Below are 23,823 nucleotides of genomic sequence, written 5' to 3'. Positions count from 1 at the left end.
GAAAGAGCATTTTAAAATAAAACAAGCCTTGCAACACAAGTTTGAGGACTCAAAGCTTAGTCCTGGTTCTATCACAAAATGGCTCTTTGCCTTTAGCAAATGAATACCTAGGTGGACTGCAGAGTCCTACAAAAGATCTCTTCAATTCTAAAATTCAGAAACTACTCATTCTCTGCATATATCACATTACATAATATCTTAGAAGCCCAGAACTTACATTTCTTTCTAGAAATCATCAACAGAATTATCAAATCAGACTTAATGAGTACAGGGGTGCCTGGCTGGCTCATCCAGAATAGCATGAGACTCTTGATCTCGGGGCTGTGACTTCGAGCCCCGTATTGGGTGTAGAGATTATTTAAAAACAAAAACCAAAACCAAAAACAAAAAAAAAACCCAAAAAACCTTAAAAAGAATTAATACAGTATTTTTCTAAAGAAAGCAAGTAAATACCAGTACTTAACCTTCTGTTTGCACTCTTGTTTTAGTTATCCCTTCTCTTGCTGCTTGTTCTTCAGGCACATGAATTTCTGCATCATCCTTTATAAGTTCATCCTTAGACCCATAGCCTTGGTCAGACTGACCACCTGTTGACAAAGAACGCAGGTTTACAGGTGAATGTTTTCATACACTCATAGTCCAGCTATAAAACATCAGAAGAAAATTCCATTGATTTACACAATTAAACTTACAGAAAAGGAAGATAAGAAACTCACAAGGCACACAGAACATGGTAAACAAATGATAAGAAGCGAAGGAACAACAGGAACATCAAAGACTAAAAAATCTAGAAGCACTGAACCTTAGTTTCCTCATCCTTAAATTGATAGATTTGGACAAGATGTTCTGAAAAGTTTCTTTTGGAGTATGTCTACAGAATGCTACCTTTTCAGGAAGAGGAGGAAATAAGCATATTATCTGTTTACTTTTGCGAACAGAAATGCAGAAATAATACACCAGAAAACAATAAAACTGGTTAACTACAAGGGGTGTAGGGAAATAGGATGGAAAGGATAAAGAGAGAGGAAACTTCTCTAAATATGGCTTAGTGTATTGTTTTTATTTTTGGAAATGAATCAATGTCTACATTTTCAAAAAATTAAATCAATAAAACTAGGAGGAGGGTAGTGACTGAAATTAAATGCAAACAGAAACAAATGGGACCAACTATATTTCACATGAATAACCATATTGAAAGGATGGGGAACAGGGGGAGGGGGATAGGACTATTCCAAAAAACTTCTCAACACATTATTTTGAGTATATACCCTAAGCCTGGGTGGGGGGGCGGTAACAGACAAATCCTGAACGCTTTAGAAAGTTCCTTTCTCCCAGAAGAGATGTAGCAATTCTGAAATTATTCTACATATACTGCAGGACAGAGCAAATGAGTAAACATAATGATGTTTATTGGAAGCCAAGATACTTACTGTGGAAGAAAAGAGATTTAAAAAAAAAATGAAACAAAGGAAGACAAAGAAAAACCTGTAGGGTTGATTTGAAAATGGAAATATTTCTAGGGGCGCCTGGGTGGCTCAGCTGGTGAAGCATCCGACTCCTGGTTTCGGCTCAGGTCATCATCTCAGGTCATGAGATCGAGCCGTGTGTTGGGCTGTGCACTCAGTGTAGAGTCTGCCTGAGGCTCACTCTCTGCCCCTCCCCACCCTCCAATAAATAAATCAATCAATCTTAAAAAAAAAAGAAAATGAAGGTATTTCTAAAATATACATACATATTTTCTTTTTCTCTTCTCATATATACATATTTTCTAGCTCCCCTGAAAAATTCTAGAAGCAGTAATAGCCTGTAGCGTAAGCATACATAGAGCCCAGATCTTGGCTTCTAGAATCTACTGCCCATTGAAAGGAACCTGGGATCCTTGAAGAAATGGCTGATTTCAGATCTCAGGCAGGAAAGCTGCAAGAATGAGCCAGGAACATTTGTTGTATAAGAAAGGAAGTGTTCAAAAACATAATCAGGGTATGTCTGAGTAAAATGATTAAAGCAGAAAACACAGAATACCATCCTATAAATGTGGCTGGAGGACAGAGTTGGCAAAGTCACTACTTTTTTTAAAGATTTACTTATTTGAGAGAGCGAGCAAGCAAGCAAGCAGGGGGAGGGGCTGCGGGAGAGGGAAAGGGAGAATCTCAAGTGGACTCCACGCTGAGTGCACAGCCCAACACAAGACTTGATCTCACAACCCTGGGATCATGATGTGAGCGGAAATCAGCATCAGACGCTTAACCAACTGAGCCACCCCAGTGCCCCAATATCACTACCATATAGTAAAGACTGGTTATGGCAAGAATCATCAATGGATGTTAATTTAAAACAGAAAGTGTGATGAGAAAGCAGGTATTACTGCATACTCTCAGAGTCTCCTCACAGACAGCTTATTATCTGCAGAGGCTGTAATGATAATGAGGAGAAACCAAATACAAAGACCAGGGGATCAAAATTAGTATCACCAACGAGTGGCAGGCAGACAGACACTGTGTGCCTCCGGGATGTGACAACCACCTTTGTAGCAGAGCCATGAATGTACAGCTGGATCTAGTCACAAGGAAACATCAGACAAACTAAAACTAAGGAGCATTCCACAAAATGACTGGACTGAATTCTTCAAAAGGTTGAGGTCACGAAGACAAAGAAACGCTAAGGAACTGTGCCAGGATAACGGAGACTAAAGAGAGCGCCATAAAGGACATTACAGCAACTGCCAAACTGGAATGGAGACTACAGATTAAAGTAGCGTATCGATATTTTCCTGAATCTGGTTAACTATACTACGGTTTTATCAGAGAAAAATACCACTAGAGTATTAAAAAGTAAAAGAGCAGGATGTATGCAACCTGCTGTCACACGGTTCAGCCAAAGAATGTGTGTCTGTGTGTACAGAAAGAAAACGACAAAGGAAAAGTGGCAAACTAAGAGAGTGAATCTAGACAGAAGTTACTCAAATGTTCTCTGTAGTACACTTGTAACATTTTCATAAGTTTGAGATAATTTCAAAATAAAGTTCTAAACAAGTCTATTTGACTCTTGAGTTCTATCATTTAAAACAGAAACAAAGACTGAAGACTAAACTAGGACTAACTGAAACTAAGTTCTTAGAGAATCCTCACAGAGGATGTCAGTGAAACACGACACAGGAGCACACAGGTGACCCTTGAACACTGGCCCTCCCACCCTGCACAATCGAAAATCCAGGCCTAACTCTTCACTCCCCAAAACCGAACTACTAATAGTCTACTGTTGACTGTCAGCCTTACCAGTAACATAAACAGTCGATTAACACATATCCTGTATTCTATGTATTATATACTGTATTCTTACAGTAAAGGAAGCTAGAGAAAAGAAAATGTTATTTAAAAATCACCAGGTATTACAGTGATGCTGTGTGATGACAGACGGTTGCTACACTGTGGTGAGCACAGTGTAAGGCAGAGAGAAGCTGAATCACTATGCTGTACACCTGAAACTAAGGTAACATTGCGTATAGACCATACTCAAATTTAATTTTTTTAAAAAAGGTGGGGGGGACAAAAATCATAAGGAAGAGAAAATACATTTACAGTACTGTATTTATTGAAAACTGGCGTGGAAGTGGACCCGTGCCATTCAAACCCACGTTGTTCAAGAGTTAACTGTAGTGCCTTCTACCTTCTGCTGCTTGTTATACTGCCACTCAAACTCTGGGTCTGCAATATAAACGAAGAACTAACCTTCTTTATATACCCCTCGTTAGAATGATTAATTTGTCAGTTTTTTATTGGCCCCTCAGAAAGTCTGGTAAGGCATATGGTGCCATAAAATGGACACTAGTCTGGGGACTAAGCAGACTGATTAAACCAAGGTATGCACCCCAACAAGCTAAGTGACTCCAAATCAGGTACCAAGTGGGAAGATTCTACAAGAGAATCCTACAAGACGAACCTAAGCACCTGGGTTGAAAGTCTCCAAAAGTATCAAATGACATCACCAGAAACTCCACAAGGACCCATAATCACTGTAAATTCAGCAACAGGGCTTCAGCCATTTGAAATGTAACTTTAAAAACATATATGGAAAAGGGATCTGAAGTTTCTTCCCCAACTACTGGAATCTTTATGCCAATTATCCTGAATTACTAGGAGATTGTCTTTGTCCTTAAAGGAGATAAGTTTAGAAGAATAAGGACAGGATTTATCTATTACTATTTTTAAAATTATAATTATTCTGGTGAAATGGTTTCATATCACAAAATTACTCTCTTGGGGGTTTTTTTTTTTCATAAATGAAATCCATTTCTTCTTACAAGTTTTAGGAACAAACACAGGAAGAAATAAAATAAAAGTCATATAAAATTAAAGTCACATAAAATTAAAATTAAAGTCATATAATTAAAGTCATATAAATGACTCTCTAAAATTAAAGTTATATAAAAATTCCTACTGTTGAAAGTTAATTTACAAACAGGATTGTAACTTATAGCTCTATGTTGACTCTCCATGATTTATAGATGGTTCTGTAATTATGGGGTAATTTTCAGCGCAAGAATTTAGCAGATCAGTTTTAGCAAGCAAAGGCATCTCAACAGCTGGAACACTGAAACATTTAATCCCCATAAAACCACTGGATACGCTGATGCTACAAACAAACCCCAACGGAAGAATTACAGCAAGGCACGGCGTATGTTCAAATAAGATAACAAATATGCTTTGCAAAATGATAGGAAAATGTTAGCTGGATATTGTCAGTGGTACATATATGATTACACTTATCTGAAGAAGAAAAAGTCAAGAAAACTGAAATTGTTTTCCACCTGTAACAATACTTTAAACACAACAAAAGGTTTCTCCCCCACCCTTGCACGTCAGCAAAATTTAACCTAATAAATGGGAAATTACCTGAAGCGGTTAACATTCAAGGGTAGCATTAATGCCCACGTGTATCCATAGCTTCCCGTCACACAAGTCTGTCTGCACCCCACACCATGACAGCCAAGGACAAATGCGGCATCAAGAAACAGCACAGAGCAAAAAGCAGAGCAACAAAGAGCAGAAAACAGGAAACTTCAGTCACTGAGACAAGTTCATCAGATGAAGCACAGGAATTAGACTCGGGATTCTTCTTAAAGAAAAGCTTGAGATATTAACAATAATAACAACAACAACAAAAAAGAAAAACAACACGAAAAGAAGGATGTGCAACACACAAATATTCGCTCAATGTGCTACTTGAATTATGCGTATTTCTAACTTCAGAGGACACAGGGTACGCCAGTAGCTTTGCATGTGGAAGTGGCTTCAGAAGTTTCTCAGATTTTAAGAAGCGTCGACTATGCAAAGAGAATACTCCTTCTCGTGGTGTGTGACTTATTTACTTCCCTCTTTAATATTCGTAATCTCAAAAGCTTAATCTTTTCCACTTAATGAAAAAAAGATCTGCAAGTTGTAACACTAAATTCAAGTTCCTCAGTTCAGAATTCCTACAGTTCTATCGTATACTTTCACAAATTAATGATTAACAAATACAAAGGGAGTACCACCCTGAAGCCTTTTACACAGCACTCCAATGTTAATTTTATATATTTAGGAAATAAAAAAAAGGGATCTGCAATCAGAGGTGTAATTTCTTCCCCTATTTATATAACGTATTTTTGAAGTACTCATTGCACAAACTCTTAAGAAAGGAAGGTAAAAGCTTTTTTAAAAAGGGAAAGACTTAATAAGAAAGTGAAGGGTTAGTAAAATGCAGATTTTAGTACCTGTGCTAAAGTGATTATCAGTGGAATCAAGCCTGATTAAATCTCTGACGAAGACTGTGTGCTCCCCACTGTTAGCATCATTAGAACTATCCACGCTACCGTGGCTCACCGTGTCCCCATCACTTCCACCTGTGGCATTCTGAGGAGCTAAAGATAAGGACAACAGCAGTTCAATAACTCATGCACTGGTCATCTCTGAAACTAAACACGAATGCCCCCACAATTCATATACAGTTGCAGAACACTTTCTAAATAGGGGGGGGGATAATTTTGGACTAATGTAATCTCTATCTTTAGTTGTATATGAAAATATCAACCAGAATTTCATGTATGTTTTCTACTTCATACAATTAAACACTCATATGCCTATATAAAGCTTAAGGTACAGCAAGAGAGTATCTTTCCAATCACATGTATTACCTGATATTGAGGAGACCTGTGACTTTTGCACAGTCTTTTTAAGCGGTTGCCTAAATTGTGCCAAGCCACGTACCACATTCCGTACCTTCGTCCATAAGAAGATACCACTGCGGGTACTGCTAGGCCACGGGCTCTCCAAAACTACCTACAGGTAAAATAAGGGTTAAAAATAATGATTATTAGGAATACTTTATTTTTTAAAGAAATACATACATATATAATACACACATAAATAACTATAGCTTAACACTCTAACAGAAGTTCCGTGAATAATACAAGGTACAAAAATGTATCAATCTTAATAAGCAGCAGAGGTTGTTCAATGGCAATCCCACTTACCTTATTATAATAACCATAAGTAATAGCATTTGGCTTTATCTTAGCAGTTTTCATTTCAAATAAGACTCTCACTGCTAAAACAGGGTGACCCCAAAGTCCGCAGAGCTGCATGACTACTCGATAACACACCTACCAAAGACAACATCAAAGCATGAGCAGTTAATCAGACTGACTTGCAGACACCCGTAAGTTACTCAGTTCTTCTCAAAGTCATTAAGCACTATTTTATCCTTTGTTCTGAGTCTCGGTAAATTATTTCAAAGATCTATTCGTTAATGAAAATACCAGCCTTAACAGTATTACAGAAGACCTATGTGCACGTGGCCATTTGTTTCAGCAACTAAGTTTACACAAAGAGAACGACTATCATTTCCCATAATTTGAGAAGGAATTCTTTTTTTTAAATCTTATATGATTAAAATAACTCTCTCCCAAATCATGTTCTATATTCTGTGCCAAAGGAATTAAAGACAACATCTCCAGGATGCCTACGTAACAAAAAAGATTTTGCAAACCCATGTCTTAGAAAAGTATAAGAAACTTTAGGGGCACCTGAGTGGCTCAGTGCTGCTCAGCGGGGAGTCTGCTTCTCCCTCTCCCTCTGCCCCTCCCCCTGCTTACATGTGAGCTCTCTGTAAAAATAAAAAATCTTCAAAAAAAAAAAAGAAACTTTAAAACACTGTAATACTATTAGCAAAGGCTTTTCTGAGAATATGTGTTTACTGAGGAGGGCTAGATTTGATCACAAGAGGACAAGTGAAGTTAGAAGACGGAGTCAGAACCTCACATATTAGAAGACTATAGTAGAAAGCATGGAGAATAAACAGGTATTTCAAGGGCTCAGGCAAAGAGGTGAGCCAGCTGACAGGAGCAGTGACGGTCTGGTCACAGACTCTCTTACGGCTTAGCCTAAGAATAAGGAAATACACGTACAGAAGATCCTCTTCTTGGGATTTGTAACATGTGATCTGCTTATGACAGAGTTGGTTAACAAAAAGGTGCTGTAGGGGCGCCTGCGTGGCTCAGTCGTTGAGCATCTGCCTTCGGCTCAGGGCGTGATCCTGGCGTTCTGGGATCGAGCCCCACATCAGGCTCCTCTGCTGGGAGCCTGCTTCTTCCTCTCCCACTCCCCCTGCTTGTGTTCCCTCTCTCACTGGCTGTCTCGACCTCTGTCAAATAAATAAATAAAATCTTAAAAAAAAAAAAAAAAGGTGCTGTAAAGCCAAGGTGCTCTCAACCAAAGGGGAAAGCAAAAAGATCTCAGAAAGGATATTTTAGTCAAGAGAACAGAAGAAATGAAATAGAGAGACACGAAAAGGCCGAGGGTCAAAAAGACGACTACTTGGAAGCCAGGAATGGAGAATGTAATTTAGGAACAGGAGGTCCGAAACCGTGAGAGCAACTCTACACACGAATACATGAATAAGGCACAACTGAAGGAAGCAGCTAAGATATGTGAAGGGATCAGAGAGAACGTGGCACACGAGGGGTCTTCAAATATCTGAAGACTTGTCACAGAAAAGGGGGCAGTCTGTACAACTCCAAAAAAGCCATAGGGAGGTGGAACTGAGCTCAACAACAAACACACAGACTTCCTGAACATCAAACTCAACTCAAGCACAGGCAAGAGCTCATACACTACAGACTTTCTGCAGAGCGTCTCAGCTTTAGGTTCAAGCTGTACCAAAGTATCTCGAAATCCTATCAACCCTTAAGATTCTGTGAGCCATAAAGAAGTAACTCACTTTCTATGTCAAACTGGGATTCATTCTAAAAACACTCTTGGCAATGAATTTATTCTGAAGTCTGCAAAGTGCTCCCCAACCTCCCAGTTCTACCTGTATAAGGGCCAATCACCAAACTAAAGAAAGAGTAATAATGCGAGAGAGAGAATTTTTCAATTGCAGTATTTTATTGCCTGCAACGTATCTTTTGGATATGTGTGGTGGATAAGACAGCCACTCACTCTTTGCTACTCCTTCCACTGGGTCTATGTCCCTCCCCTTGAACTGAGGGAGAAGGGCGTCTGAGACTGCATGACCAATAGGGTTTGACTAAAGAGATACTGCACTAGCTTCCTGGCTTAGGCCTTAAGAAACCCCGTTTCCACTTCCTCCCCCTTTGAAACAAACGTTCTTCAAGCCCTAAGCTATCATGGAAAAAGCCCAAGTACCACAGAGAGAGGTCCTGAGACTGCATGGAGGGAGAGGGGCCCATCAGAGCCCAGCATTCCGACCACCCTTGCCAAGGTACCTGGCTGGCACTGGAGTTAAGCTAACTCGGGCCTACCAGACCAGATCAGCTAGCAACTGACTATAACCAACTGATTCCAGTTAATGCAGTGTGGAGCAGAAAAATCACCCAGAATCCTTCCTGGGTTCTCAGCAAATAAAATAAGGCCACATTTAATAAAATCATTGTTTTAAGCCACTAAGTCCTGGGGTGGTTTGTTACTCAGTAATGTACAACAGTATCATATGAACAGACTGATAAAAAAATGTAGGAATAAGTTTGACACAAATATTTCATTTTCATTAAAAATTCAGTTAAGTAGTATTAAAAACAAAATGCATTATACATTTTAACTTTAGTCTATGTGGCATATGCTATTTCTGGGTCTTTGAAGAGTTTTATTTTAAAATCTAGGTTATTAACACCTTTTTTTTTTTTTTTAAAGATTTTATTTATGTATTTGACAGACAGAGACAGCCAGCGAGAGAGGGAACACAAGCAGGGGGAGTGGGAGAGGAAGAAGCAGGCTCCCAGCAGAGGAGCCTGATGTGGGGCTCGATCCCAGAACGCCAGGATCACGCCCTGAGCCGAAGGCAGACGCGTAACCGCTGTGCCACCCAGGCGCCCTATTACAGCTTTTATAAACATAACATGCAGAACAAAAAGCTGTCAAATTATGAATGAGACAGTGGGTTCTAATGAAACAGACCTAAAAATCAAGACAACTTACTTATTAGGCACTCTTATGTGTGTGTCATTTCATCTAAGTTTCAAATTATTCCCTTTATAAAATGTAGCTACTATATGAAATTGCCTCACAGACTTGCTGGAAATACCAAAGGAAAGAATGTACATGAAAATACTGTGAAAACTTTAATAGGCTACTCTCTATATAATCAATAAAGATAAAACCCACAAAACATACATAGCAAATATCCATTCTTAAGTTTTAAAATAAACATTTCTTTCTTCCAGTTGTGGAGATGTAATGACTTCAGGACACTAAAAAATCTGTCAAAATAACTTGTTAGAAGTAGGAATACAACAAATTAAGCTCTAAATTGTAAGCTTCCTATCACAGTGTTTATTGGGGAAATAGTCTAAACAATTTTTTTAGCTTACTAGTCATAATTGCTGTATGTCAGAAATGAGAAAATGTAATTCCTTGTACTGAAGACTACCACTAAACTTTAATACCTATAGAGGAAAATACTTTTCAGGAAATTTATGATATGTGCTATGAACTTATAACTTATCAAACAAACTTAATCAAGTACTGTGCTTTGAATTTAGAGTACGGTAACTAATTCATAGAGAATACTTTAAAACACTTTAAAAATATCTTACACCTTTCACAACTTTAAAACACATCTTAGAAAACTAACTCTATTAGAACAAATTTTTTAAAACACTAAAATGCATTCTGATCAAGTACTTTTAATTTCAAATAATTTTATAAACATCAGATGAGAGAAAATGTAATCAAATATGAGAATGGATATTTTAGTACTTGTTTTATAATTTTATTTTTATTTTTAAAGCTTTTATAACATACAGTTAATACTTAGAGAAAATGAGTTTTAGTGTACCCACTAGCATTACCAAATCTTTGTATTATACATGCTATATTCATTTAAGATCTTTTTTTAAGAAAAAATATATAATTACTGCTGAAGCCTACAATGCACCCCTCTTCAGTCCCATTTCTCTCCTATCCCTGTGCTCTTTCCCTTCAGATACCCATTACTTTGAGTTTTTATTTCAACTTCATTTTAAATTCTAATCTGATTCTAAAGATCATTTATAGTTATTTTAACGCCAAAAGTTGTTTTTAAGAGGGAAAACTAGCAAAGAAAAAGGCTAAATAAGTGATTCAGTTTCCTCAACCATTAACTGGATAGTATCACTACCTATCTCTTAGGATGGCTCTGAAGCTTAAGAGAGATAGTGCCTATAAAACCTTTACCATCTCAATCACTGAGCGCTTAAACTATAAGCCAGGTCCTATTCTAGGCACACTGTACATTAGCTGATTTAAGCCTCAAGTTAACCTTATAAAGATTGTACCAACTATAATTATCTACATCAGTGAGGCAATTTTGACCTCCAGGGACATCTGGCAGCGTGTGCAGACATTTCTGAATGCCATGTAGAAGGGGGGCCGCTACTGGCATCTGTGCGTAGAGCCCAGAGATGCTGCTAAACACCCTACAATTACAGAACAGCCACAATAAATAATGATGTGCGCCAAACGTCCGCAGAGCCAAGGCTGAGAAGTACAGACCTACTTTTCAGATACATAATCTGAAACACAGACAAGTTATGTAACTCACCCTAGGACATAGGGCCTAAGTGGAGAGCCACTTACTAATAGCCTATTCCCTATTTGCTTCCTAATAAAGTTATATTAAGAATAAACTGAAGCAGGGGCACCTGGGTGGCTCAGTCAGTTAAGTGTCCGACTCTTGATTTTGGCTCAGGTCACAGTCTCAGGGTTGTGAGATGGAGTTGGGCGTGGAGCCTATTTAAGAGTCTCTCTCCCCCTGCCCCTCCCCACTCTCTCCCTCTCTTAAAAAAAAAAGAAAGAAAAAAATCAAGTTAATATCTATTTCTATTTTCTACGTCTGTCTATCAAGTGTAAACTATCTGACCTAACTAAGGCAGTCTCTGCTTCATTCCAAAGCAGTAATTTTTAAATAAATGTATTTAAAAATAAACGGTAAGTATCAGCTCCATGGAACAGAGTAATATTTAACCTTTCCTGCTTAATGAAAATACTTGAGAACACTTTAAAGCAACTGAGACCTAAATTTCCTTAAAAATACAAAAATAAAATTTACCCTAGTAATGGTAACTCAATTTGTTATACTTGCCTCATCTAGGGGGTCCACATCTGTCTTCCTCATCTTAATGAGTACATCATATGCCTGCTGAAGTGTTCTGACCTTAGCATGAGAAACTCTAACATAGGCTGGCAGACAAATAAACCATAAGCTGTAACAGTGACTGAAGAGACACTTGGCCCATTGTGGTGGATTTGTGTAACATCTCTTCGCCAACTTATGAGCTGTTTTTATCTCCTAGAAAGAAAATAAATAAAACATTATGGCATTTGGGACATTTGGCTGGCTCAGTCGGTAGAGCATGCAACTCCTGATCTCTGGTTCATGAGTTCGAGCCCCACGCTGGGAGTAGAGATTACTTACAAAAAGAAAATTAAGGGAAAAAACACTATGGTATTTATTAAAATCCGTTAAGAGTGGGGGTAAAAGTGAGAAGGAAAAGAGAGAGAGGAATGTAATGTAAAATTTGACTCTAAATTAAGCATTTCACAGTTTTACTTTCATGAGTGGCTTCCTACTTAGTGCCATGTGGTGCCCAGAACATTCATCTACAGAAGTTACTGCACTGTAATTATTTACTGGCAAGCACAAGTCTCCTACTAGGCTAGAAATCCCTTAGATGTGGGGATCATTCATATGTTTATAATATAATGATGGCTAATTAGTTGCCCTTCACATAAAAGGCACTCGTGTGCTTGACGGATAAAAGGGTTTGAACCATTTGGAGCTTGTCAGTCCTTCAGTGGCATTCTTGAAAAGTGACAGTCTTTCTACCTTTCTCCCTGCTGAAAATGTTTAAGATACCATAGGCTATTTCCTGCCAAAATTTCCACTCTGCCCTCCCTCACCAGTCTTTAATTCTTTCACTGACTGACTCCTTAAAAAGACATATGCTGCTGCAGGCAACACAGTCTGATAAAGATCACAGACTTTCTTACCCAACAGACTGACAGTCACATTTTCTACTTCCGATTTGCATTCTGATTTAGTTGGAAAAGAGCAGGTATCAGAACCACCTGCTGAGCTTTACTCAAACTACGTATGTACTCCCACGGGGCAACTGAGTGACTCGGTTGGTCGAGCACCCAGCTCAGCTCATGACTATCATCAGGGTTGTGAAATCGAGCTCCATGTTGGGCTCTGTGCTCAGCAGAGAACCCGCCTGAGATTCTCTCTCCCCCTCCCGTTTGTGTGCGCACACAAGCGCGCTCTCTCAGATAAATAACTCTTAAAAAAAAAAAACTATATATACTTCCAGAAACCACAGAACGTTCCAGATATGTCAGACTATCATTGTGTGCCTTACACTAAAGATCCCTCTGCTGGGATGTGTTCTAAATAAAAATGTCCTGGCCCACTAATTTTTCTTATGACCTCTATTTCCACTAGACTTAGAAGATATATTTGAAAATATAGTCCCCTGTTTTTCTAAGATAGGAAGGTTCTTTTCTTTTCCAGCTAGCCTGGGGGACAAAAATTCTGGTGAATATGATTTAAAGATTTAGTAACCAAATTTACCCATTGTAAAAACTGCCTTTTATTAAGCTGGTAATAGAAAAAAATATATATATGCTAATTTCCCTTCTGACATTGAGAGAAACGTGTACTATATGAAATTAAGGAACACTTCAGGTTACCTCCAGGATTTGGGGGACTATACACGAATTGGTAACACCTGAACTAAAAATTTCATTCTGAAATTTTCCATGTTTTGTAGACCACAAATATGTCAACAATACATGTATAAAGGATGTTTCATTTTAACTCACACCTAACCACAGATTAACTCTTTATACCTAAATCAGATATAGTATTAAAGCAAGATGTCTAACTGGTCCTAAATTAACTCCCTTTAATATTTGGCATAAAGTATATTTACACTAACTGCAAGAGAAATGAAAACTGAAATCACAATGAGATACCACCTCACACACACAAGGATGGCTATCATCAGAAAGACAGATAATCACAAGATTGACAGAGACATGGTACAAATGGAACCCTCATACTCTGCTGGCAGGAATTTAAAATGGTGTAGCTATTTTGGAAAACAGTCTCAACAGTTCCTCAAAAGGTTAAACATAGATACCATATGACACAGCAATTCTACTTCTAGGCATTTACCCAAGAGAAATGAAAACACACATCCACACGAACACGTGTACACAAATGTTCACAGCAGCACTACGCATAATAGTCAAAAGTAGGAACCACTTCACATGTACATGAATGAATAAATAAAATGTGATATATATTCATACAATGGAATATTATTCAGCAATAAAAACAAATGAAGTATTGGCACATGCTGCAACACGGATGAACTTAAAAACATTATGCTATGTGAAAGGAGCCAGGCACAAAGGCCACATATTGTGTAATTCCATTTGTGGAATATTTATTATGAAATGCCCAGAATAGGCGAAACCACAGAGACAGAAAATATAGATCAGTGGTTGCCTAGGGCTGTGGGGGATGGATGGGAGGGTTAACAGGTAAGAGGTGCAGGCTTTCTTTTTGGGGTAACGAAAATGTTCTAAAGCTGACTGTGGTGAAGGCTACACAACTCTGTGAATATGCTAATAGACACTGAGGATACTTTAAATGAGTGAATTGTATGGTACAGGAATTATATCTCAATCAAGTTGTTTTTTAAAAAGTGTATTTGGTTCCCCAGGATTTTCCTAAAGCATAAACATAAGCATTCAAAAACTTCAGCCTCCATATTACAACAGGGTTGCGAGACATCTAGTTTACTTAACCACAGAGGGTCTTCAAATGGTTGCCATGGGTGGTAATTCTAAACTACGAGCTGCATATCACATATACATATTTTACATTTTAAATTAACATGTATTAGATAAAGAATATCTGACCTGTTTAGTTCTCTTAGCCATGAGTGCTGGACTGTTTGTAATGCTATTCCCAGTAGGGTGTCTACTAAAACAAAGTTTCAACTCCTGTGGTCTGTCAAAAAGCTTAAGGTCCAGTCTTGGAAAGTATTTGTAACTAAAATAAAAAGCAAAAATAGAACTGCTGATTTAAAATACATTAACTCTTCATATTATTCCAGAATTCAGGTGAGTATTTCTAAATCCTTAAACAGTACCCAATATTATTCCCCAAAATCCAGATACAGAAAAATAGTATTTTTTAAAACTGTAAGATGATGTAGTTATAAGATACACAGACTACCTACATGGAAACTTTGGCTTCCTCCTCACCCTGTAAGTTATTTTCCACCAATGCCTAGAAAACAGAAAATCCTGCTCTCTTACTTGATAGAGGAATTAGTAACTTTCAACAGAAACCATGTGTTCAATAATAATTTATATTAAAAAGTAACATTTAGTATACTGTGTAATTTTGTTTTTCTTCATAGAAGTACCTTGCAGTGGTTTAAGAGGAAAAAAAATCCGTAAGATTTTTATTTTATGGATATACCATAATTTCACCATTCTTTATTGTCGGACATCTTTAGGTTTTATCTAAATTTTTGCACTTAAAGATCTATATACTTCTACCTTTGTGAAACTTTTGCTTAATGTCTTAGGATAATGCCCAATAATAGAGTTTGCTATGGTCAATGTTTATCAAAAGAATCAAAATTATTATATTCACTATCAAATTATTTCAAGAAAGGTTATACTTATATACACTCTATAGTAGCATAACCTATTTTCAATCTGATTGATTAAAAATGCTTCTACTCACCATTTTGGTTTGCATTTCTTTGAATACTAGAAAAACTTAATATATTTTCATATTATTAATTATTGGGATTTCTTCTTGGAAATTGCCTACTTCCTGCCTTTGGACAATTTTCTTCTGGGAGAGACTGCCTTTCCCTATTTGATTTACCTTATACATGGATTCCAATATATAGTGATTAAACCAAAATTAAAAAGAAATTCTATAATTAACATGTGATCAAAATAGCACTTAATTAAGCCACTAAATTCCAGGTATATACTCTTCATTCTTATGCAGTCTATGTAAGATAATATATTAATTCCATATTTATGGAAGACAATTATTTTATACTCCCTTTGCCTCAGATATTCTTTTAGGAATGCAGCCTAAGGAAAAAATCTATGTATATACGCAAGGATACAGATAGCAAAGAAATGAGAAAAAAAAAAAAAATTCCACAAGAGACTAGTCAAACAAAACACAATAAATGCATGCAATACGGTCATTCAAAATGATATGGCACAAAAATATTTGTTAGCATGGAAAAATGTCCAGACCACTAAAGGCAGACACAGGTTACAAAGAATATGTACAGTATGAACACATATTTGTTTTAATATAGTAAATGCAAATTTATGCACAAAAACAGGAAAGATACACATACAGCTGTTAACAGACATTAAGCACCAGTGCTTAGATGATGTGCTAGTTTTCTTTTTTGGTTTGATTTCCTAAGTTTCTTAAACTGTGTATTATCGTAATTATAACAACAAATAACAATCAAGTACATTTTAATTTCTTAAAAGGTTCCCATCCAAATTCTATTCTCCAAGTTTATTTTTTTAATCCCAGTGTAGTTAACATACAGTGCTGTATTAGTTTCAGTCATACAATACAGTAATTCAACAATTCCATACATCACCCAGCTGAGGCTCAGCAGGGACAAGTGCCCTCCTTAATCCCCATCACCTACTTTAATAAATAATGATTCCTGGCACTCTACTTTTAAGGTTTCTTTGGTATCTTACTAATGAATAAGAATTTCAATCTTTACATTGACAACGAAACCCCCCAAACATAGGAGAAACCTCACAAAAGTAAGTTTATTCTTCTCCAGAAATGAAATTTTTAAAGATTAAAATATGATTAAATGTTTAGGTGAAGAATGATGAGCATCTGGCTTCCCTTCCAAACAGACTGTCCAATTTTTAAGTTACAATAGCCGGTAACATCTTCATAGAATATTCATCTTCATGAGTTCACGGAACTAATTCTGAAAATGACTTTCACAAATGACTAATATACATATCTACTAATAATCACAAAAGATCAAAACAAATTATTAAAGCTGAACTCAACAATTTAAAAACAACTCCCGCTACCTGTACTTAGGTGACAGGTCCTCTCCATCATCGGGCGGCGGCTCCGGCGGCATTATGAACACAGTGTGCTCACTTTTCTGTGAATCATCGAGCTCTATCAACTTGGTATCTTCAGCTGAATCAAAATCAACCTGAAAATAATTATTTTCTCCAATGAATCTGCATACAAGCAATATTTACTTCCGAAATTTCAAAACTTAAGAAAAAATACCTTATCTGTTTTCTCTGTGACTTTATCAGGAAACAGCTAGAAAAGAAGAAAAGAATTCTTGGTGAAAATGTCTACTGTGAATTTAGTAGAGATGATCTTAAATTCTTACTTTAAAAAACTTTTTTTAATAGATAGCAGATAGGAAACACTTCACATACATTTTGGGGGCCCTACACTATCAGGTTACCATATAATATTTTTCTTACGGCTATTAGGATAGAAACAATTTATTTTAAATAGGTTTTTCATAAATCCTTCTTCACAAGCAAATAACGGCCAGTCACAGGGGAATCTGGTTTCTCAAATCAAAAATTTCATTGTTATTAAAACCCTGCATTAGAGACTGATATTATCTAAGCTTCCCTCTAACTGGATGATGTCAGACTATCAATTTTATAAGTAACAAAAATGTTGAATCGTTTTAATCTTCTCCCCAGAGTTCTAGATCACATTGGTAGAATGGGAGAAAAATCATTCAAGTCCTCTAAGGAGACTACAAAAATTATGTCATAATATTCTACTTTTTTTAGATACCACCTCTAATTTTATATGCTATGGCTTACATAAACAAATCAGCCCCAAGATCCATTTAGCAAAAATAAAAACTCTATTAAAAATGAGAAAAATAGGGGCGCCTGGGTGGCACAGCGGTTAAGCGTCTGCCTTCAGCTCAGGGCGTGATCCCAGCGTTCTGGGATCGAGCCTCGCATCAGGCTCCTCTGCTAGGAGCCTGCTTCTTCCTCTCCCACTCCCCCTGCTTGTGTTCCCTCTCTCACTGGCTGTCTCTGTCAAATAAATAAATAAAATCTTTTAAAAAAAAAAAAAAAATGAGAAAAATAAATGTGAGTGATCCATGTGAAGAATCAACTTGAACTTCCTTCCATGGGTAAGTAAAACTTTGATATAAAACATATTTCCAAATATGCTTCATTAAAACAAAAAATTTATATTTAGCAAAAGTATTTGGAAAGACATTAAAACAAAAGGACAAAATGGCATATACTGACTATACTGCAAGAAGGTATAATGTTTAAAATGTGTAATTGAATTAAAAAAACCTAATAGCTAAGAGAAAACAAAACACAAGACTCCATTACCCATAAAACTAAACTTTCTTAATGAACTACTAAATCTTATCTTACTTAGGTAAATAAAAACTGTGACATTAAGAAGTTTTAATGAAATGCTCTTAGTACTTAAGTTGCAAAACCAAAGTGAGATTCAAGAAAAATTAGCTATGTATCATAAAGGGGAAGTATTCTTATTTTATTTTAAGCATAGAACTGGACACTTGTACACACACAGACCCTGTACTGTCTCCCTCAGATCATTTGCACTAGTAATAATGATGACTGACTATACAGGCAGCCAAACTGTTAAAAGTTTTTCTTCAACACTTACACACAGGACGAACTTTTACCTTTTCTATGCAGTCATCAAAAAATGCCAATCCAGTATCTTTATCACTTACAAAACTGCACTCTTCAATGAAACGAATAAAAATCTGTGTTTTGGATAAATGAGTGTAGAATTTTGTATAGGCACGATCTCGACTTTTTAAAAATCCTGAAGAAAACAAAATTACAATTAAATTCAACACTTAAAGTGGAACTAGAGGTTATACAAAATACTATGTTAAACCTGTACATACCTATATTATATTCTCTTCACCTCTATCCACATTTATAGAAGCTTTTCCTAACCATATTCCAGTAACCATCACTCCTTCTGCCTGATTGAACCATAAAAAGCTTAACTTCTACCATTAACCTTTTCACTGAAGTCTGAACCTCCTATAAGGAAACTCTAGCCTGAATTTCTCTTTTATGTTCTGCACAGTCTTAAGTAAGAAGAGTCAATGTCCTTCCCCTGCAATGCTGCCAGACAATTCTTGTATTGGCTTGTAAAAATTTCAGCTCAGTGACAGTTCGAGCATCCTGGCAATCCCATCCTTTCCCCTGCTAATTGTAGTCATCTACTGACTTCAAGGACACTCTCTCCTTCATTCACTGAAGACTAGGGCACATAATTCCAAGTGTTCTCCTCTCCAACTCCTACCATTATCATTCTTCAACATCCATAAGCACAAACCATCCAACACTTAACAAGTTTTTAAGGCCTTAAATTTCAATGATCTATGGTCTATCCCACCTCAGTCACCAACTTCTACACAGTCACACACTCCCTGGACCTTTCTTATTGGCATTCAGAACAATTCTGCCTCCCAAATCTAATTTACATATATATTACTTTCTGCCCATTACCCTTGTCTAATTGCTTACTTAAGTACTCCTACCAGGTATTGGTGGGGGCTCTTTGAAATCTACAATCATTCCATATCCTTTTACTTTCTTTCTTTCTTTTTTTTTTTTTATTTGACAGAGATAGAGACAGCCAACGAGAGAGGGAACACAAGCAGGGGGAGTGGGAGAGGAAGAAGCAGGGAGGAGCCTGATGTGGGGCTCGATCCCATCGATCCCATAATGCCGGGATCACGCCCTGAGCCGAAGGCAGACGCTTAACCGCTGTGCCACCCAGGCGCCCCATATATCCTTTTACTTTCTACCTAACCCTCCTATCTTCACTTCTCTCCTTATTCAATTTTGATTCCATGTCCTAAAGTACCATCATTTCAATTACTTTCTTGTCAACACTCTCAATTCTTACGTTCTTTTGTCCTTTTTGTCAAATTCACCCAGTAAAACAGCCCTGGAGAAACGTATTGCCTGCTTTCTCTGGACCTATACCAGTGTGGCCAAACACAACTTAAAAGGGGAAAAAAACAATTCCACGACTAGGCTGATCAGAACTACTTATACCTTCATCCCTGACTAGCAATCCTACTAAATTTCTGGAATCAACTTAATTTCCCTTTACCCGTGTTTTCACAACTATTTTCCAATTTTTTTTTTAAAGATTTTATTTATTTACTTGACAGAGATAGAGACAGCCAGCAAGAGAGGGAACACAAGCAGGGGGAGTGGGAGAGGAAGAAGCAGGCTCATAGTGGAGGAGCCTGATGTGGGGCTCAATCCCATAACGCTGGGATCACGCCCTGAGCCGAAGGCAGACGCTTAACCGCTATGCCACCCAGGCGCCCCTATTTCCAATTTTTTAATTCTCTCCTATCATGTTCCCTCCCCTATTTCTAAATGATCACACCTTATATTGAAGAGAAAATGAAAATTATTAAGAGAATTACCATCATTATCTCACTACAAAAATCTATGACTTTTTGCAGCTATCAGTTACTCCTTCCCTCTTTCTACAATAACCATGTCCCTCTTATCTAAGGCCGAGCCCACACAAATCTGGGATTCCAGCCCTTTCGGTGTTCCCTTTTGGTGTTCTTGGGACAATTTTCCCTCTCTATTAGTTACTTATCACCACACCCAAGTCTCTCTCTCATTTTAAAGAACCTTTCCTTAAAAAATAATCAGATCCTTCCCCTTTCTGCTGTTTCAATAAAGGGCACGACCATCCATCCACTTGGTTGACAAAGATAGAAATTTCAAAGTTGCTCTTGATATCTCCTTCTAGCTTATATCCCATATTCAATCACCAAGTTGTATTCAATCTACCTCCTAAAAAACACCACTCTTCTATTCATACTACCGTCAATTAACCCAGGTCACTTCCACGATCACTTGGACCAATGCGATAACCAACTAACTGGTAGATCGTGCTTTGGATGCCTCCAATTCAATCTCTGCATAGAAGGCAAAGAAAAAAAATTTTTTAATACTGATCTTTTAAAAATGAAAACCTGATCCTATTACCTACTTAAATATTCTTCACAGGCTTCTAATTACTCTTAAAGACAGAAACTCTTCACTGGTCCTGAAAGATCCTACATGATTTGGCTCACACCCACCATTTTCAAGCATGGTTTTTGAGCCACTTTTCCCTCCAGCCTTTCTTTCTTTGATGCTTCAGGGCATTCCACAAGCTGTGGTCCTCACTCCATCCCCTTGAGATACTAATTAGTTGAGAAATGCTTAAATAAAATAGAAATAAATTATTCTTCACAAGTAGTAACAAAAAGTCTTTTTTCCTTCTCCTAGTGAATCTAGGCAATGATCAGCAAAGGCTGCTAAAATAATTAAATGAAAGGCTGACAGGGAAATTTTAATGAATGAATGAATGAGGCTGACAACACACTGACCAATCCTAGGAGCACTCAAAGTGGGACAGCGAGACATGTATGTGGGTTGCAACAGGAAGTGGTGAGCACCATGTGTTTTTGGAGCTACTTGCCAAGAAAACTGAACCTGAATCTAATCAAGCTCTGGAACAGTACTGTTTAATTCAGTAATCACTCCCCACATGTGACAATTTAGCACCTGAAATGTGACTGGTCCAAACTGAGATGTGCTATAAATATAAAACACATGCTGATTTCAAAGCCTTAGTATAGAAAAAAGAATGTAAAGTATTTCATTAAAATTTTAGAAATTTAATTACATGTTGGTACCATTTGGGATATTTTAAGTTACAAAAATATACTATGAAAATTAATTTCCCCTACTGCTTCCTTTTTTTTCTTTTTTTTTTTTTGACTATAGCTACTAGAAAATTTTGAATTACATGTGTGGCTCACATTACATTTCTATTGGACAATGTGTCTCTTAATCCAAACACAAGTTTACAGGAAATATAGATGATGGAAGAAATGTTATATAGCACCATGGGGATATGATCAGCCAAAAGCACACACCATACATATCTAGGAAATTCTAGAGGATAATTCAAAGTTTATGGGTGAAATGATGTCTTATTTGGAATTTGGAAAGAAAGGCGGGGGAAGGATGAAACAAAAATGGCGAAATGTTGATTGCTACTACTGCTAAAGTTGGAAGATGCTATATGAGAGTACATTATTCTATTTTCATACATGTTGGGAAAGTCTGCCTAATAAAAAGTTAATCTAAAACCCACAGGTAATTCCTATTCATTTTTCAGACCCAAGTTTAATTGTTACTTCTTCAGGGAACCTTTCCCTGACCTAGCACTGTCACCATAGCCAATACATTCCTTTACAATATACTTAGTAAAATGTAATTAGTATTTGTGTTACTTCTAATATCTGCAGCCTTCATGACACTAAATACTATTCTGTTAACAACAAAAATCTTAGGCCTCAGATACTAACTAAATATCTTTCTAAATTCCATTAGTAATGCCACTCTCCCACTGAGACAGAGAGAGAGAATATGTATGAATTAGTGACCCACGACTGCCCATTAGAAAAACTCCAAATTTTTAGTCTGGCACTTAAGACTACCCATAATCTGAGCTCTAATCTTATTTTCAGCCTTATCTTTCACAACACCACTAAAGCTCTTCACTTTGGTCAAACTCTACCAAACATGCTATTATAGGCTGAACCCCATAATTCTTATATTGTATCCCCTCCCCCAAATTCTTATGTTGAAGTCCTAATCCTCAGTATTTTAAAATGTTACTGTATTTGCAGACAGGGTCTTTAAAGAAGTAATCAAGTCAAAATGAAGTAATTAAGGTGGGCTCTAATCCAATGATTAATGTTATAAGAAGGAGAAATCTGGGGGCTCCTGGGTGGCTCAGTCATTTAAGTGACCAACTCTTATTTCATCTCAGGTCATGATCTCAGGATTATGGGTTTGAGCCCCATGATGGACTCTGCGTTCGGCAGGGAGTCTACTTGAGAGTCTCTCCCTCCCCACACACCCCCCCATTTTTTCCTCCAACAAATAAATCTTTAAAAAAAAAAAAAAAGTAGTGGAAATCTGGATACAGATACACCCAGAAGGAAGAGCATGAAAGGGAGAAGATGGCCATCTTTACAAACCAACAAGAGAAGCCTCAGAGGAAACCAATTCTGCCAACACGTTGATCTTGGACTTTAAGCCTCTAGAATTGTGAGAAAATAAATTTCTGTTGTTTAACCACCCAATCTAGGACCCTTTGTTATGGCAGACAGGACAAACTAATACACATGCCTTATACATTTGTTCTTGAGGTTTCTTCCATTCTGTTACTACCATTAATGATAATAACTGCTATCATGAGTACTGTAATTTTACTAGTTGCTTCACATACTTTTAATCTTCACAACCATTCATGAAGTAGATATCACCCCATTTTATTCATGAGAAAACAGAACCTCAGAAATTCTATTCAAATTTGGCTTTTAATGCATATTATTTTTGTTTTTAAAGATTTTATTTATTTGAGACAGAGAAAGAGCACGAGCAGGGGGAGGGGCAGAGAGAGAAGCAGACTCCCCACTGAGAAGGGAGCCCATGACACAGGGCTCAATCCTAGGACACTGACATTATGACCTAAGCCAAAGGCAGATGCTTAACCAACTGAACCACCCAGGTGCCCCTAAAGCATACTGTTTTTTAGAAAGCCTTTCCTGATCATCTCCATTTATCTAAATTCCACCCATTCTTCAAAGTCATGCTCTTTTTCCATGAAGTCTTCTGAAATAGTCCTTTGGAAAAATGCTCCCTTTTTCTAAATTTGGGAACTTCTCAATGAATTATTAATTATGTAAAATCTGTTTTCTTGAGTACACGTTCAATTTTAAAAAGCATTTTAGATTTATTCTCCATTTACTATCCCATAGAGCTAGATTTTAACACTTCTTTATATCCCTATCTAATAACTAGTCAGACCTGGTAAGGTGCTAAATATTTAAGAGACAGGTTATCCTGAAGCTGAAAGGATAAAAGTCAAAAGGATTATCAGAAAAGTAGGGATTTTTTTTTTTTAAGTAACTATTGGGTAAAGTACAGAAATATAAAATAATTATCATATGAATTTTTTTTTTTGTATTTGAAGGTTGCTACTACATATAAGAACAATGGAGTAACAACAAAAGTATTTATAATTCCCTAAAATAACACTCAAAAATATAAGTATAGTGTTTTCCCCTGAAACAAAGCTATGTTTTTCAGAAATTCT

The 23,823-nt window shown here is 36.9% G+C and overlaps 1 protein-coding gene across 5 annotated transcripts in view; it reads right to left on the bottom strand.

Moving 5' to 3' along the window:
- The window catches only part of DENND4C (DENN domain containing 4C), a 132,070-nt gene that overhangs the window by 42,007 nt on the left and 66,240 nt on the right, over positions 1–23,823 (bottom strand). For 4 of the 5 annotated variants that reach the window (XM_034663966.1, XM_034663965.1, XM_034663967.1 and 1 more), the window contains 9 exons: positions 18,293–18,438; positions 16,873–16,908; positions 16,662–16,792; positions 14,463–14,595; positions 11,617–11,823; positions 6,512–6,640; positions 6,173–6,317; positions 5,753–5,899; positions 465–587 (listed from right to left, as the gene is read on the bottom strand). In XM_034663966.1, coding sequence (XP_034519857.1) covers positions 465–587; positions 5,753–5,899; positions 6,173–6,317; positions 6,512–6,640; positions 11,617–11,823; positions 14,463–14,595; positions 16,662–16,792; positions 16,873–16,908; positions 18,293–18,438 — 1,197 coding nt within the window. The remainder of the gene's footprint in view (positions 1–464; positions 588–5,752; positions 5,900–6,172; positions 6,318–6,511; positions 6,641–11,616; positions 11,824–14,462; positions 14,596–16,661; positions 16,793–16,872; positions 16,909–18,292; positions 18,439–23,823) is intronic. The other variant, XM_002918523.4, reaches the window with a different exon arrangement.

The sequence above is a fragment of the Ailuropoda melanoleuca genome, chromosome 7 (assembly GCF_002007445.2).
Source record: "Ailuropoda melanoleuca isolate Jingjing chromosome 7, ASM200744v2, whole genome shotgun sequence".
Taxonomy (NCBI): Eukaryota; Metazoa; Chordata; class Mammalia; order Carnivora; family Ursidae; genus Ailuropoda; species Ailuropoda melanoleuca.
This window is presented reverse-complemented; position numbering and strand designations above follow the sequence as displayed.